General features: G+C 41.0%; 2 protein-coding genes across 2 annotated transcripts; both read left to right on the forward strand.

The window, feature by feature from the left end:
• The first annotated feature begins 734 nt into the window (after positions 1 to 734).
• LOC127362868 (uncharacterized) lies at positions 735 to 5,296 on the forward strand. Its single transcript, XM_051399115.1, has 3 exons — positions 735 to 1,630; positions 3,160 to 3,265; positions 5,260 to 5,296. Exons 1-2 carry the CDS (start codon positions 745 to 747, stop codon positions 3,240 to 3,242), a joined length of 969 nt encoding a protein of 322 aa, XP_051255075.1. The 5' UTR covers positions 735 to 744; the 3' UTR covers positions 3,243 to 3,265; positions 5,260 to 5,296.
• Positions 5,297 to 9,204: 3,908 nt separating this feature from the next.
• LOC127362059 (uncharacterized) lies at positions 9,205 to 16,068 on the forward strand. The gene is made up of 2 exons (XM_051397328.1): positions 9,205 to 9,477; positions 15,413 to 16,068. The coding sequence occupies exons 1-2, from the start codon at positions 9,267 to 9,269 to the stop codon at positions 16,066 to 16,068; spliced, it is 867 nt and encodes a 288-aa protein (XP_051253288.1). The 5' UTR covers positions 9,205 to 9,266.
• Positions 16,069 to 16,109: the final 41 nt, after the last annotated feature.

Below are 16,109 nucleotides of genomic sequence, written 5' to 3' on the forward strand. Positions count from 1 at the left end.
ACAGTAAGCAAACACAGAAATAGACAAACAGCTCACACACTGCAGGGCTCCAATGTCCACTTAAAGAGTGCAATAAATAACTGCACATTAGAGTCCTGCAGTGTGTAAGCTGTTTATTTGTTTATTTACATCCAAATGAAAACAATGCACATTCCAAAATACTCATCAAACGGTTGGAACTAAGGTCCTGCCTCTCACAGGGCAGATAGCCAGGCTCATACTTTAGGATAATGGGGTGGCCAATCAGACTTCACAGTGCCACCAAAGCCCCCCCAGATAATAAGAACTTATAAGTGAACTCAGCAAATGTTATCAACTGATTAAAACTGGTTTCTCATCTTTTCTTTACATTGTGCAGTATATAATACACACTGATCTTCATACCATCTTTGCACAAAAATATAGTTTTCTGTTCTGCTCTAAGACGAAAGCTAACGTACGATGCATACTGACTTATTTTAGAATAACTTGTGAACGAATGAACAGTGGCTGCAGTTTGAATCCTTAAAAGACTGTATTACTAACAGAAAGACACAAAGAGAGTGAGGGAATAAGTCTTTAGTTTGACTAAAGATTCTTAAAGTATTTCAGGAAACTTGAACAGTGCATATTAATGTTCATGAGTGGTGAATGATGAGATAAAGTGGTCGTGTTCCTCCAACCACAGATAGGAAGCTGCTAATGAGGGTTGATATAGAGGTTATGAGGCGAGTGGTGTCAGTGGTTGCACAACCTCAGAGCAGAATGGCTGCAGTCACAGAGCTCTCCTTCCTGCTGTTTGCTCTCATCAACAACGTTCATGCAGAAGAACATATCACCATCCGATATGAAGGGGACTCTTACACCTTCAACCCCCCCAAGGAGGACAACCTCTGCCTGATCTCCAGATTTGTTGGTGAAGAGAAGCTCCTCCTGTGGAATACCTCTGCCCTCTGGTCCGAGAACTCCACGGTACCTGAAGACTTGAAGCGACGACTTTCAGTTGGCAGCGTTAATAATATTTCTTCTTACACGATCCAGAACCTGACCCATTCCGACTCCAGCCAGTACCAAGAGGAGTGTTGGACCGAAGGCAAAGTGACATCTGAGAAAAACACCAGTATCACTGTTTGTAAGACAAAGGATGAGCTCAAAGTGATTGATGTGAGTTTTGGAGGAACAGTGGACCTGCCATGTGAGGGAGCGGCTGACAATCTGGATATCCAGTGGCTCAAGTATGACCATGGATATAAGACATGGACAAAAGTGTTTGAGGACGATACAACATCGTTGATGGACAATGTTAAAGTGGTGAAAACCACATCAGCACTTCGTCTCTCCAACTTCACATTTACAACGTTTCAATGGTACATGTGTCTGGTGATGAACCAGCAGCAGTGTGTGAGCAGTCACCCTGTACAAGTTAGTGTGCCACCAGAGATAATCTACCACTCAGTGGAAGAGACGGCTGTGCTGCAGTGCAATGTGACTGATTTCAGTGACGACCAGCCCCCAGTTTGGATGAAGAGGAATTTTACAAAATCTTCCGACACTGGCCAAGGACAACTAAACAAGACTGTGTCTTATGTGGATGAAGAGGTGGGTAGAAACTACTCACTGGTGATTTCATCTCTGACGTTAAATCACTCAGGTCGGTACTACTGTAAAACGTTTGTCACTTTACAAATGCATGTGCTGGTGGTTTGCCCTAAATTTGCCCCCCCTGCTGTAGAGCTCTTCTCAGAGGGAGATGATGTCACTCTCAGATGCAGAAATTGGGAAGAGGGTATGGTACCCCTTTGGTTCATGAAGTCGAATAAAACAGAGGGCAGAATCTTTAATACTTATAATATAAGACCTGATCTGAGAAGAGTGAACACATTCTCCCTTAATGGCTCCTTGGTTATATCAAATGTCTCACTGGAAGACACAGGAGAGTATTGGTGTGCAGTTCTTGACCCAGATGAGCTTTGTGTGTCAACAACCAAAATTCTTGTAAAGTACAGAGAGCCCTTTGGGATTCACTTCACGTTGTACACAGTGAGGAACTCACTGCTCAGTGGTCTGCTGGTGATCCTCTGTGTTGTTGTAGTCACTGTGATCCAGAGGAGCAGGAGAGGAGAGCAGCGTTCAGCTGAGACAGAGAGTTAATATACATATGTTCATACTTACTCATCAGTAGCTTTATCACCTTCTTTCACTGTAGGTCCTCATTTCTCTTTAACACACAATGTTAAAGGCACAGTTCACTCCAAAATATATATTTGTGCTGTTTATCCATCTTCTTTGTGTGAGTTTGAGAAATCAAATGGAAGAAACAGAGAAATATCTCACATACAAAAACATGTGAATATTATTATATTATTATTATTATGCTCAGTAGAATATTGTAGAAAGCACAAGAGGTGATAAAAAAATGTAATAATTATATAACATTAATACAATAATAATATTGCCTTTTTTATTTTCTTTGTTGTGAATAGATGTGAATATATGATCACTGCTTTGTGCTGCACTCTGACCCATGAGATGGTCTGTAACAGTTATTATCATTATTTCAGATTTTTTAACATTTCAGTAATTAATTAACATTTTAACATAGTTTTCACCTAAGATATTTTTAACCCATTTTAAAAAATCTTGTTTTATATTACTGGTATTTTGTTTGTAATCTAGTGATTATGTGATTTCTTTTTCATTTACATGTGAAGGAATGTGAGTTGGCTTTTATGCAGATATAATTGTTGTATCATCCAGTGTTGTTAGTGTTATATAACTGTTATTATACTTTGGTCTATATCAGTCAATGAGCAGTCGTCTCTACAATAAAGGTTAAAAATAAACCATAAAACTTGGTACCCAGTTTTTACTGATTTGATTGTGATTTGGCTGTAAAATGTTTCTTATATTGTATTTAAGATCTGATTAATTTCAACATCCACAAATATATAGTTTTATCTGCCTGTAGAGATTACATTTTTGCAAATAATCAGTTTTTTATATATACTGCTTACAGTTTTTCTGGTTAAGTGCTTTTATCTGATATATACACACACTTTACTCTTTTGGTTGTGATTTTTATATTACATTTTTTGTAAAGTATAATTTGTGTAATTTTGGATTGTATAACAAAATCAAATAAAAATGTCTGTATTTAACTCTATTTCATTACTCTGTTAGGCCATGCTGCTTTTTATAAAACAGGGCACATGCAGGGGCGCTGTATAGGGGGGAAAAGACAGGACAATTCCAAGGGCCCATGACTGACAGGGGCCCCAACAAATAGGTAAAAACTAATTATGAAACCATCATCATTCAGTATATATATTTCTAATATAATAATACAATGAATGATCTCTTTGTTTTCACTTGTTTTTGGCAGTAAAAGTTAAAAATCCACATTGACCAAAAAGTAAACATCCATATTGACCGAACACCACCCTGTATCTGCATGAAATGGTTTGGTCCTGCCTCAGCATCAGTGATGGTGTTTATTGCAGTCAGTAGATGAGCCAGAACTACAGTGATCACAATGTTAACTAGTCAATCAAAATCTGGTTTTCAAAAAAGGAAAGAGAGAAAAGAGAGAGAGGAAAGACAAAGGAAAGGATGTCAATCTGTAACCCAGTGTTTCACCAAGAAAGGAGCCTATAGTCTGTGAGTGCTATTAACCTGTTGGCTTAATGTCCATAGTGAAATAAGATAGCCAGCTACAGACTAGTGTCAGCCTACATTTAATCACCATTTAATCAGTTCAGGGAAACGTTTAGCAACATATTCATATTAAATCATTGTCCCTGCCCCTTTTAGCAGACTTAACAACAGATGAGTCAGCAGCACCCCAGTCCCCCCATCACTGTACCCCTCCCTGTCCCCTCATCACTGTACCCCTCCCTGTCTCCCCATCACTGTACCCCTCCTGTCCCCCATCACTGTCCCCCATCACTGTACCCCTCCCCCCCATCACTGTACCCCTCCCTGTCTCCCCATCACTGTACCCCTCCTGTCCCCCATCCCCTCCCAGTCTCCCCATCACTGTACCCCTCCCAGTCTCCCCATCACTGTACACCCTCCCAGTCTCCCCATCACTGTACGCCTCCCAGTCTCCCCATCACTGTACCCTCCCAGTCTCCCCATCACTGTACCCCTCCTGTCCCCCCATCACTGTACCCCTCCTGTCTCAGTGAAGAAGCTGAGCAACGTTGTGTTCAATGACAGGCCAGTTAGCATCATTGCAGGGAGTCTGTGGGGATTTCTCTCTTGCTCTTTTTACCATTACAAAAAAGAAAATTAAATATTTATTAATGACAGAAATTCAAACACATTAATAACAATTATTTTCTCACATAATGATCATTATGAAATAAAATGAAAAAAAAAAACAACCTACTGTCTGTACTGGATGCTGGACAGTTGGAAACAGTGAGTAGTTTACCTGAGCCTGCATGTAAGATACAGACAATATTAAAATAATCCAGTTTGATACGTTCATTTAGATTGAATTATGGAATTACATATTGACAATAATATTATAATGACAATAATAATTTATAATAATTATAATAATAATCATTAATAATTAATTTTGTTAAAAGAATTTTCCATTTTGAAATTTTACAATAATAATACATTGAGACTGTAAAAGTGTTGTGCACACACAATCCTAATATTCAGGCCAGGTGCAGGATAGCAGATTCAGTAGAGTAAAAACCAGAGAATATCAGTTCACTAAACAGTCAACATTTCAACATTAATACCCATCTTGTCAGGACAGGGATCCAAAAACACACCGTAGGCCAACACACTTTAACTGTCGGAGCAAGAGGACAACACACTTAAAGCGATCAATCACTAAAATACCCTGAAAAAAAACAACCTGTTGAGTAGAATAGTTAGAAAAGCACTATATAACAGAATATATCATGATATTTCTGAAGGAACTGCCTGGATGAGTGTTCATTTTTTCCTCATTTATCTGGATGCATCTTGTGTTTACATTGGAGTTGTAATGAACTGAGGTTCGTGGATTTGATGGGGACACACATTACTAAGAACAGAGTCAGACACATGACATGCATCTCTTATCAATCATTTACAAAGATATTTTACTTCAATGATTTTATTCCATGACAGCATCCACAGAGCAGAAAGTGCTTCAGGTTTCAGCTGAGCTCAACAATGACTTTGTTCTGTATTTTTACACTACTTTTACACTATTTATCCACTTATTGGAACACAATGATGGAAAGCTAAAAGGCTCATATTTTGCCTGTATTACAGATTACACAATGTGCTTGATGACTCCTGATGTAAGTTGAAAGCTCATTATTCTCACTGTCTCTTTGCTTCCCTTTCATATTAACATTTATTCTGTATAATATGACCTCCTCTTTCTGTCAGCTGCTCTGTGTCTGCAGTGTATTTACTGGTTTTCATACAATTTCAGGCCAGTTGGAAGAGTTAAAGCTGTGACTTATTTATTTAGACCAGTTCAGTGTATTCACCGTGTGGCGCTCTCAGGGTACCTGACCTCCCTGGGGCCGTGAGCAGAATTCTGCTAGGAGCCCCTCCTTCCTGATCCATGAGCCATGTAAACTATTCACCACACAGTCACACCTGACACCCAGCGCTCCCACTACAATCCTTCCTCATTTAAAACAGTTTGCTCTGTCTGTCTAAGAATTAGTAGATCTATACAAAACAGAATGAGGGATAAACAAACAATATATATTAAATAGAATATGTTATATCAAATATTAAGTGAATATTAACATTGTAGAAAAAAATAAAATGTGGAAAATAATAAAAACTGATATTTTGTTCTGCGTCCTGGTAATTAGTCCAGTCCTCACAATATTCTATAATTAGCTTTGCCTATATAATGTGAACATAAGCTTACAGGCTCTGGCTGCAGCTTTAATACTCACAATATCTGCATCAGGTCCCTTCAAACTGACTCCCCCAGATTTTCCTTTTCAAATATAAAATGCTATTTTTACAATGGTTTGACTGAATATTTGATGGTTTCTATTTACTGAGAGATGTGTATCCATATTGCCCAGTATACCTAAGAGCTAATCAAAATTTAAATTCAATATTTAATCAATAGTCAATGTCAGTCCATTGCATCTCACATTACAGAGTTGTAACAAACTTTGACTGACAGACTCGGTCATCATTGTGTTGTTTTACAATAATCTGTATGTGTGAGGAGTGCCATCAGCCCACACATGATCTGGACTGGTGCCCAGAGACCTAACTGATGCTGGAAAGCGGTTATCTTTCCCTGTGGTCTATAATCACTGCGGCCTGTTGGTGTTTACCAAACGTAATAAATACTTGTATCTCACTCTCATTTTTTTCAGGAGCAAAGTCACAGAACAGCCCTGTAATACAAAGACAGACAGAAAGCTGCACTGTCAACTGTTAGTGAGACAGACAGACGGACAGATAGACAAAGTGGAGAGAAATTCACTGCAAGCTGCACATTTTCTTCCTCTTATTCTGACAGATAGTTTGTTCATCCTCTCATCAAAGTTGTAAACATTGTCAGTTGCTTTGACATGAGGGGGAGGCGGGGCTCTACGCAGCTTGTGTAGTGAGCGTGTAGGGCGGACTGGCTCTGGTTGCTCTCCTCTCAAATGAAGTGACAGAAAGACACCAGAGAGTTACAGGTAATGGGAATGCAACTCAACTCAGTGTATTCTCAAGTTTGTTGCTCTGAAATATATGCATTATGTTCACTCTGAGACATTTTATCTGTCACTTACTGCTGAAAGTACAGAACACAATGAAAAACTAATATTTTTATATAGAATAGTGCAATAAAAACTGAGCTTTATAGTGAAAGAGCAGCTTTATGGTTCATGACTGAAGGCTCTATATTGCAGGAAATGGCACTTTCAGCTGTGAATGAATGAAATCTTCCTTCCATACCTCCCCTTATGCCTGTCACTAATCCTGCACCCACACTTGAACTATAACTAGGCGCCCATGTAAAGCACTACACTGTTTGTACATGAATCTTAAAGATATCTTCTTTCTCAGAACTCAATATCTGAAGACTAACTGATTACAGCTGTCACACCATTTCCTCAACTGTTCACCCACATTTTATCTTCCTCATCTATAATCTGAGCGATCTGTTGAGTAACTACAAATATAATAAAAACGCTTTCATGCTTTATTCTTTAAGTTCTCAAAAAGAAATCCTCCCTCCAAAAGTAGGCTATATACAACAGAAGGAAGGAGTATGCACGCACATCCAAACCAAAAGAGGCTGAGCCGACAGTAAGCAAACACAGAAATAGACAAACAGCTCACACACTGCAGGGCTCCAATGTCCACTTAAAGAGTGCAATAAATAACTGCACATTAGAGTCCTGCAGTGTGTAAGCTGTTTATTTGTTTATTTACATCCAAAAGAAAACAATGCACATTCAAAAATACTCATCAAACAGTTGGTTGGAACTAAGGACGACATGATGTCAGATGCTGAAGGAGAGGCGGGGGGTGTGCGGTCGGAGTCTGTTGCAGGGGACAGAGGGGGGAGTGGGGGAAGAGCAGGGAGGGAGTTGAGTCTCCTGACCACCTGGTGGAAGAAACTGTTCTTGAGCCTGTTGGTTTTGGCCCGGAAACTCCGTGGTCTCCTCCCTGACGGCAGCAGGCTGAAGAGGCTGTGAGATGGGTGGGTGGGGTCACCTGCAATCCTGATGTCTTTGCCGGTGAGGCGGGTCTTGTAAATGTCCAGGAGGGGGGGGAGACACCAATGATCCTCTCAGCTGCTCTCACGATGCGCTGCAGAGTCTTGCGGCAGGACACGGTGCAGGCGCCGTACCACGCAGTGATGCAGCTTGTCAGGATGCTCTCGATGGTGCCTCTGCACAAGGTGTGCATGATGGGGGTCGGGGCTCCTGCTCTTCTCAGTTTGCAGAGGAAGTACAGGCGCTGTTGGGCTTTTTTGGCCAGTGATGCAGTGTTGTGGCTCCAAGACAGGTCTTCAGAGATGTGCACACCCAGGAACTTGGTGCTGCTCACCCTCTCCACTGCAGCACCGTCGATGGTTAGTGGAGTATGCTGGGTGTGCACTCTCCTGAAGTCCACAACAATCTCCTTCGTCTTCTCCACATTCAGGTGGAGATTGTTGTCCTTGTCCCACGTGGCCAGCCTGCTCACCTCACTCCTGTAGGTTGTCTCATTGCCGTTGTTGATGGGACCCACCACAGTTGTGTCGTCCACAAACTTAATGAAGAGGTTGGAGCTGAATGATGGTGTGCAGTCGTGGGTCAGCAGAGTGAAGAAGAGGGGGCTCAGCACACATCCTTGGGGGGTCCCCTGTGTTCAGTGTGATGGCGCTGGAGGTGTTGCTGCCGACCCGAACTGCCAGGGAGGTGTTGAGCGCCAGCTGGTCCAGTTTGTGGATGAGCTGCTGGGGGACGATTGTGTTGATGTGTTGAAGCTGAAGTCGACGAACAGCATTCTGATGTGTGAGTCTTTAGTCTCCAGGTGGGTGAGGGCTGAGTGGAGGGCAGCAGAGATGGCGTCATCGGTTGAGCGGTTAGACCGATATGCAAACTGGAAAGGGTCCGGGGGGGGCAGCTGACACTAGCTGCTCGAAGCACTTCATGGGGATGGACCGGGATGATGGTGGTGGCTTTGAGGCACGTGGGGACAACAGCCTGGCTCAGCAAGGCGTTGATAATGTCGGTACTATGGCAGGAGTCCATCACAACTCAAACAGATGTACAAATTTCACAAATTATGTTTATATATTATACACACATATGTAGAATGTGCAACAGGTTGCTATAATTTACAGAGCACATCTATAATAAAGGAGCACATTATGCAATCTTGTCTCAATCATCCCTCGCCCCCATTTGTCCCATTTACAAGCTGGAATTCCAGATATAAAACACTGTTTGATCCCTGCAGTAATACAGGAAGTTACTGGAAGGCGGATTTGTATTCAGAAAAGAATAAAAGGAAAAAAATAAATACATAAAAGAAGTGGGTTTATAAACTGTTAAACGTATACAGACTGTATTATTAACAGAAAGTAACAGAAAGACAAAGAGAGTGAGGGTTTGACTGAAGATTCTTAAAGTATTTCAGGAAAGGTCCTCACACCTTTTGTAACTTGAACGGTGCATATTAATGTTCATGAGTGGTGAATGATGAGATAAAGTGGTCGTGTTCCTCCAACCACAGATAGGAAGCTGCTGATGAAGGTTGATATAGAGGTTTTGAGGCGAGTGCTGTCAGTGGTTGGACAACCTCAGAGCAGAATGGCTGCAGTCGCAGAGCTCTCCTTCCTGCTGTTTGCTCTCATCAACAACATTCATGCAAAAGAACTTATCACCATCCTATATGAAGGGGACTCTTACACCTTCAACCCCCCCAGGGAGGACAACCTCTGCCTGATCTCCAGATTTGTTGGTGAAGAGAAGCTCCTCCTGTGGAATACCTCTGCCCTCTGGTCCGAGAACTCCACGGTACCTGAAGACTTGAAGCAACGACTTTCAGTTGGCAGAGTTAATAATATTTCTTCTTACACGATCCAGAACCTGACCCATTCTGACTCCAGCCAGTACCAAGAGGAGTGTTGGACCGAAGGTAAGGTGACATCTGAGAAAAACATCAGTATCACTGTTTGTAAGACAGAGGATGAAGACAAAGTGATTCCAGTGAGACTTGGAGGAACAGTGGACCTGCCATGTGAGGGAGCCGCTGACAATCTGGATATCCAGTGGCTCAAGCATGACGTTAGATATGAGGAAGAAATATGGACAAAAGTGTTTGAGGACAAAATGACATCAGTGATGGACAATGTTAAAGTGGTGAAAACCACATCAGCACTTCGTCTCTCCAACTTCACATTAACAACGTTTCAACGGTACATCTGTCTGGTGATGAACCAGCAGCAGTGTGTTAGAAGTCACCCTGTACTGTTAAAACTACAAGCAGAGATAATCTACTACTCAGTGGAAGAGACGGCTGTGCTGCAGTGCAATATTCCTGATTTCAGTGACGACCAGCCCCCAGTTTGGAAGAAGTGGAATAGGAAAAGATCCTCCGACACTGACCCAGGACAACAAAACCAGACTGTGCCTTTAGTGGACCAAGAATTCGGCCAAAATGACTCACTGGTGATTTCATCTCTGACGTTAAATCACACAGGTCTGTACTACTGTGAAATCTATGTCATTTGGCAAATGCATTGGCTGCTGGTTTGCCCCAAATTTGGCCCCCCTGCTGTAGAGCTCTTCTCAGAGGGAGATGATGTCACTCTCAGATGCAGAAATTGGGAAAAGGGTATGGTACCCCTTTGGTTCATGAAGTCGAATCAAACAGGGGGCAGAATCTTTAATACTTATAATATGAGATCTGATCTGAGAAGAATGAACATATTCTCCCTTAATGGCTCCTTGGTTATATCTAATGTCTCACTGGAAGACACAGGAGAGTATTGGTGTGCAGTTCTTGACCCAGATCAGCAGTGTGTGTCAACAACCAAAACTCTTGTAAAGTACAGAGAGCCCTTTGGGATTCACTTCACGTTGTACACAGTGAGGAACTCACTGCTCAGTGGTCTGCTGGTGATCCTCTGTGTTGTTGTAGTCGCTGTGATCCAGAGGAGCAGGAGAGGAGAGCAGCGTTCTGCTGAGACAGAGAGTTAATATACATATGTTCATACTTACTCATCAGTAGCTTTATCACCTTCTTTCACTGTAGGTCCTCATTTCTCTTTAACACACAATGTTAAAGGCACAGTTCACTCCAAAATATATATTTGTGCTGCTGTTTATCCATCTTCTTTGTGTGAGTTTGAGAAATCAAATGAAAGAAACAGAGAAATATCTCACATACAAAACATGTGAATATTATTATATTATTATTATTATGCTCAGTAGAATATTGTAGAAAGCACAAAAAAAATTTAACAATTATATAACATTAATACAATAATAATATTGCCTTTTTTATTTTCTTTGTTGTGAACAGATGTGAATATATGATCACTGCTTTGTGCTGCACCCAGACCCATAAGATGGTCTGTAACAGTTATTATCATTATTTCAGATTTTTTAACATTTCAGTAATTAACATTTTAAAATTGTTTTCACCTAAGATATTTTTAACCCATTTTAAAAAAATCTTGTTTTATATTACTGGTATTTTGTTTGTAATCTAGTGATTTCTTTTTCATTATAAAGTAAAGAAATGTGAGTTTGCTTTTATGCAGATATAATTGTTGTATCATCCAGTGTTGTTAGTTTTATATAACTGTTATTATACTTTGGTCTATATCAGTCAATGAGCAGTCGTCTCTACAATAAAGGTTAAAAATAAACCATAAAACTTGGTGCCCAGTTTTTACTGATTTGATTGTGATTTGGCTGTAAAATGTTTCTTATGCTGTATTTAAGATCTGATTAATTTCAACATCCACAAATATATAGTTTTACCTGCCTGTAGAGATTAGATTTTTGCAAATAATTCATATCTTTATATATACTCAAATCAGAAATATCACTGTGACAGTTTTTCTGGTTACGTGCTTTTATCTGATATATACACACACTTTACTCTTTTGGTTAGAATTTTTATATTAGATTTTTTGTATAATTTGTATAATTTTGGATTGTATAACAAAATCAAATAAAAATGGCTGTATTTAACTCTATTTCATTACTCTGTTACGCCATGCTGCTTTTTATAAAACAGGGCACATGCAGGGGCACTGTATAGGGTGGAAAAGACAGGACAATTCCAAGGGCCCATGACTGACAGGGGCCGCAACAAATACATAAAAGCTAATATAAAATTATGAAACCATCATCATTCAGTATATATATTTCTAATATAATAATACAATGAATGATCTCTTTGTTTTCACTTGTTTTTGGCAGTAAAAGTTAAAAATCCACATTGACCAAAAAGTAAACATCCATATTGACCGAACACCACCCTGTATCTGCATGAAATGGTTTGGTCCTGCCTCAGCATCAGTGATGGTGTTTATTGCAGTCAGTAGATGAGCCAGAACTACAGTGATCACAATGTTAACTAGTCAATCAAAATCTGGTTTTCAAAAAAGGAAAGAGAGAAAAGAGAGAGAGGAAAGACAAAGGAAAGGATGTCAATCTGTAACCCAGTGTTTCACCAAGAAAGGAGCCTATAGTCTGTGAGTGCTATTAACCTGTTGGCTTAATGTCCATAGTGAAATAAGATAGCCAGCTACAGACTAGTGTCAGCCTACATTTAATCACCATTTAATCCGTTCAGGGAAACGTTTAGCAACATATTCATATTAAATCATTGTCCCTGCCCCTTTTAGCAGACTTAACAACAGATGAGTCAGCAGCACCCCAGTCTCCCCATCACTGTACCCCTCCCAGTCCCCCCCATCACTGTACCCCTCCCAGTCTCCCCATCACTGTACCCCTCCCTGTCCCCCCATCACTGTACCCCTCCCGTCCCCCCCATCACTGTACCCCCCCAGTCTCCCCATCACTGTACCCCTCCCAGTCTCCCCATCACTGTACCCCTCCTGTCCCCCCCATCACTGTACCCCTCCCTGTCTCCCCATCACTGTACCCCTCCTGTCCCCCCATCACTGTACCCCTCCCAGTCTCCCCATCACTGTACCCTCCCAGTCTCCCCATCACTGTACCCCTCCCAGTCTCCCCATCACTGTACCTCTCCCTGTCTCCCTCATCACTGTACCCCTCCCAGTCTCCCCATCACTGTACCCCTCCCAGTCTCCCCATCACTGTACCCCTCCCTGTCCCAGTGAAGAAGCTGAGCAACGTTGTGTTCAATGACAGGCCAGTTAGCATCATTGCAGGGAGTCTGTGGGGATTTCTCTCTTGCTCTTTTTACCATTACAAAAAAGAAAATTAAATATTTATTAATGACAGAAATTCAAACACATTAATAACAATTGTTTTCTCACAATATGATCATTATGAAATAAAATTAAAAAACAACAACCAACTGTCTGTACTGGATGCTGGACAGTTGGAAACAGTGAGTAGTTTACCTGAGCCTGCATGTAAGATACAGACAATATTAAAATAATCCAGTTTGATACGTTCATTTAGATTGAATTATGGAATGACATATTGACAATAAAATTATAATGACAATAATAATTTATAATAATAATAATAATAATAATGAATAATTAATTTCGTTAAGAGGATTTTCCATTTTTAAATTTTACAATAAAAATACATTGAGACTGTAAAAGATGGCCTTTAGCACATTTTTTATGGTTGCTTTTAATCTTGCATCAAATAGTGAACTGCATACTGTATGAAGACTTGCATGCATGTGCAAATCACCAGGAGTAAATATTGTGCTAGTACTAGTATTGAACTACAAGAAGCAAGACAGTTGCAAGCTTTTAATTAGAGTTATGTAAAGCTTTTGATGGGACAGTTAGGTCCTAGAGCTGTGGTGACAACAGCTGCGCAGAGGGGGCCCAATTAGATTTTTTTGTCATGGGGCCGAAAATTCCTGGCGGCACCGCTGCACATACGTATAAGAAATGTAGTTTTTTTAATTGTACTAAATAAAAGTTACAGAAAGGCGTGTGCACACACAATCCTAATATTCAGGCCAGGTGCAGGATAGCAGATTCAGTAGAGTAAAAACCAGAGAATATCAGTTCACTAAACAGTCAACATTTCAACATTAATATCCACCTTTCAGGACAGGGATCCAAAAACACACCGTATAGGCCAACACACTTTAACTGTCGGAGCAAGAGGACAACACACTTAAAGCCATCAATCACTAAAATACCCTGAAAAAAAAAACCTGTTAAGTAGAATAGTTAGAAAAGCACTAGAACCCTAACCCTGCAGAAAGCTGCACTGTCAACTGTTAGTGAGACAGACAGACGGACAGATAGACAAAGTGGAGAGAAATTCACTGCAAGCTGCACATTTTCTTCCTCTTATTCTGACAGATAGTTTGTTCATCCTCTCATCAAAGTTGTAAACATTGTCAGTTGCTTTGACATGAGGGGGAGGCGGGGCTCTACGCAGCTTGTGTAGTGAGCGTGTAGGGCGGACTGGCTCTGGTTGCTCTCCTCTCAAATGAAGTGACAGAAAGACACCAGAGAGTTACAGGTAATGGGAATGCAACTCAACTCAGTGTATTCTCAAGTTTGTTGCTCTGAAATATATGCATTATGTTCACTCTGAGACATTTTATCTGTCAATTACTGCTGAAAGTACAGAACACAATGAAAAACTAATATTTTTATATAGAATAGTGCAATAAAAACTGAGCTTTATAGTGAAAGAGCAGCTTTATGGTTCATGACTGAAGGCTCTATATTGCAGGAAATGGCACTTTCAGCTGTGAATGAATGAAATCTTCCTTCCATACCTCCCCTTATGCCTGTCACTAATCCTGCACCCACACTTGAACTATAACTAGGCGCCCATGTAAAGCACTACACTGTTTGTACATGAATCTTAAAGATATCTTCTTTCTCAGAACTCAATATCTGAAGACTAACTGATTACAGCTGTCACACCATTTCCTCAACTGTTCACCCACATTTTATCTTCCTCATCTATAATCTGAGCGAACTGTTGAGTAAGTCCTCAAAAAGAAATCCTACCTCCAAAAGTAGGCTATATACAACAGAAAGAAGGAGTATGCACGCACATCCAAACTAAAAGAGGCTGAGCCGACAGTAAGCAAACACAGAAATAGACAAACAGCTCACACACTGCAGGGCTCCAATGTCCACTTAAAGAGTGCAATAAATAACTGCACATTAGAGTCCTGCAGTGTGTAAGCTGTTTATTTGTTTATTTACATCCAAATGAAAACAATGCACATTCCAAAATACTCATCAAACAGTTGGTTGGAACTAAGGTCCTGCCTCTCACAGGGCAGATAGCCAGGCTCATACTTTAGGATAATGGGGTGGCCAATCAGACTTCACAGTGCCACCAAAGCCCCCCCAGATAATAAGAACTTATAAGTGAACTCAGCAAATGTTATCAACTGATTAAAACTGGTTTCTCATCTTTTCTTTACATTGTGCAGTATATAATACACACTGATCTTCATACCATCTTTGCACAAAAATATAGTTTTCTGTTCTGCTCTAAGACGAAAGCTAACGTAACGATGAGGGTTGATATAGAGGTTATGAGGCGAGTGCTGTCAGTGGTTGGACAACCTCAGAGCAGAATGGCTGCAGTCACAGAGCTCTCCTTCCTGCTGTTTGCTCTCATCAACAACATTCATGCAAAAGAACTTATCACCATCCGATATGAAGGGGACTCTTACACCTTCAACCCCCCCAAGGAGGCCAACTTCTGCCTGATCTCCAGATTTGTTGGTGAAGAGAAGCTCCTCCTGTGGAATACCTCTGCCATCTGGTCCGAGAACTCCACGGTACCTGAAGACTTGAAGCGACGACTTTCAGTTGGCAGCGTTAATAATATTTCTTCTTACACGATCCAGAACCTGACCCATTCCGACTCCAGCCAGAACCAAGAGGAGTGTTGGACCGAAGGCAAAGTGACATCTGACATCAGTATCACTGTTTGTAAGACAAAGGATAAAGACAAAGTGATTCCAGTGAGACTTGGAGAAACAGTGGACCTGCCATGTGAGGGAGCGGCTGACAATCAGGATATCCAGTGGCTCAAGCAAGACCTTAGATATGAGGAAGAAATATGGACAAAAGTATTTGAGGACGATACAACATCGTTGATGGACAATGTTAAAGTGGTGAAAACCACATCAGCACTTCGTCTCTCCAACTTCACATTAACAACGTTTCAATGGTACATCTGTCTGGTGATGAACCAGCAGCAGTGTGTTAGCAGTCACCCTGTAGAGTTAGACCTACACACAGAGTTCATCTACCACTCAGTGGAAGAGACGGCTGTGCTGCAGTGCAATGTGACTGATTTCAGTGACGACCAGCCCCCAGTTTGGATGAAGTGGAATTTGAAAAAATATATTGGAGACGATGGGGCCCGGGCTCTCCGGAGTGGTCTCTGTGGCCTGGCATGGACTGAGGTTTCAGGGTGCATTCCTAGGTCCTGATGAGCTGTTGGCGTATTGCTGTGTTTGATTCCCCTTGGTAC

Source organism: Dicentrarchus labrax, unplaced genomic scaffold, assembly GCF_905237075.1.
Source record: "Dicentrarchus labrax unplaced genomic scaffold, dlabrax2021, whole genome shotgun sequence".
NCBI classification, from domain to species: Eukaryota; Metazoa; Chordata; class Actinopteri; family Moronidae; genus Dicentrarchus; species Dicentrarchus labrax.

Bases quoted from the DNA above. Each gene is read 5' to 3' on its own strand.
- LOC127362059 (XM_051397328.1), top strand. From the start codon at position 9,267: ATGGCTGCAGTCGCAGAGCTCTCCTTCCTGCTGTTTGCTCTCATCAAC. The intron at 9,478-15,412 runs CTGAAGACTTGA...ACTCCACGGTAC, and splicing joins GTCCGAGAACTCCACGGTAC to CTGAAGACTTGAAGCGACGA.
- LOC127362868 (XM_051399115.1), top strand. From the start codon at position 745: ATGGCTGCAGTCACAGAGCTCTCCTTCCTGCTGTTTGCTCTCATCAAC. The intron at 1,631-3,159 runs GTCGGTACTACT...TTACTCTGTTAG, and splicing joins TCTGACGTTAAATCACTCAG to GCCATGCTGCTTTTTATAAA.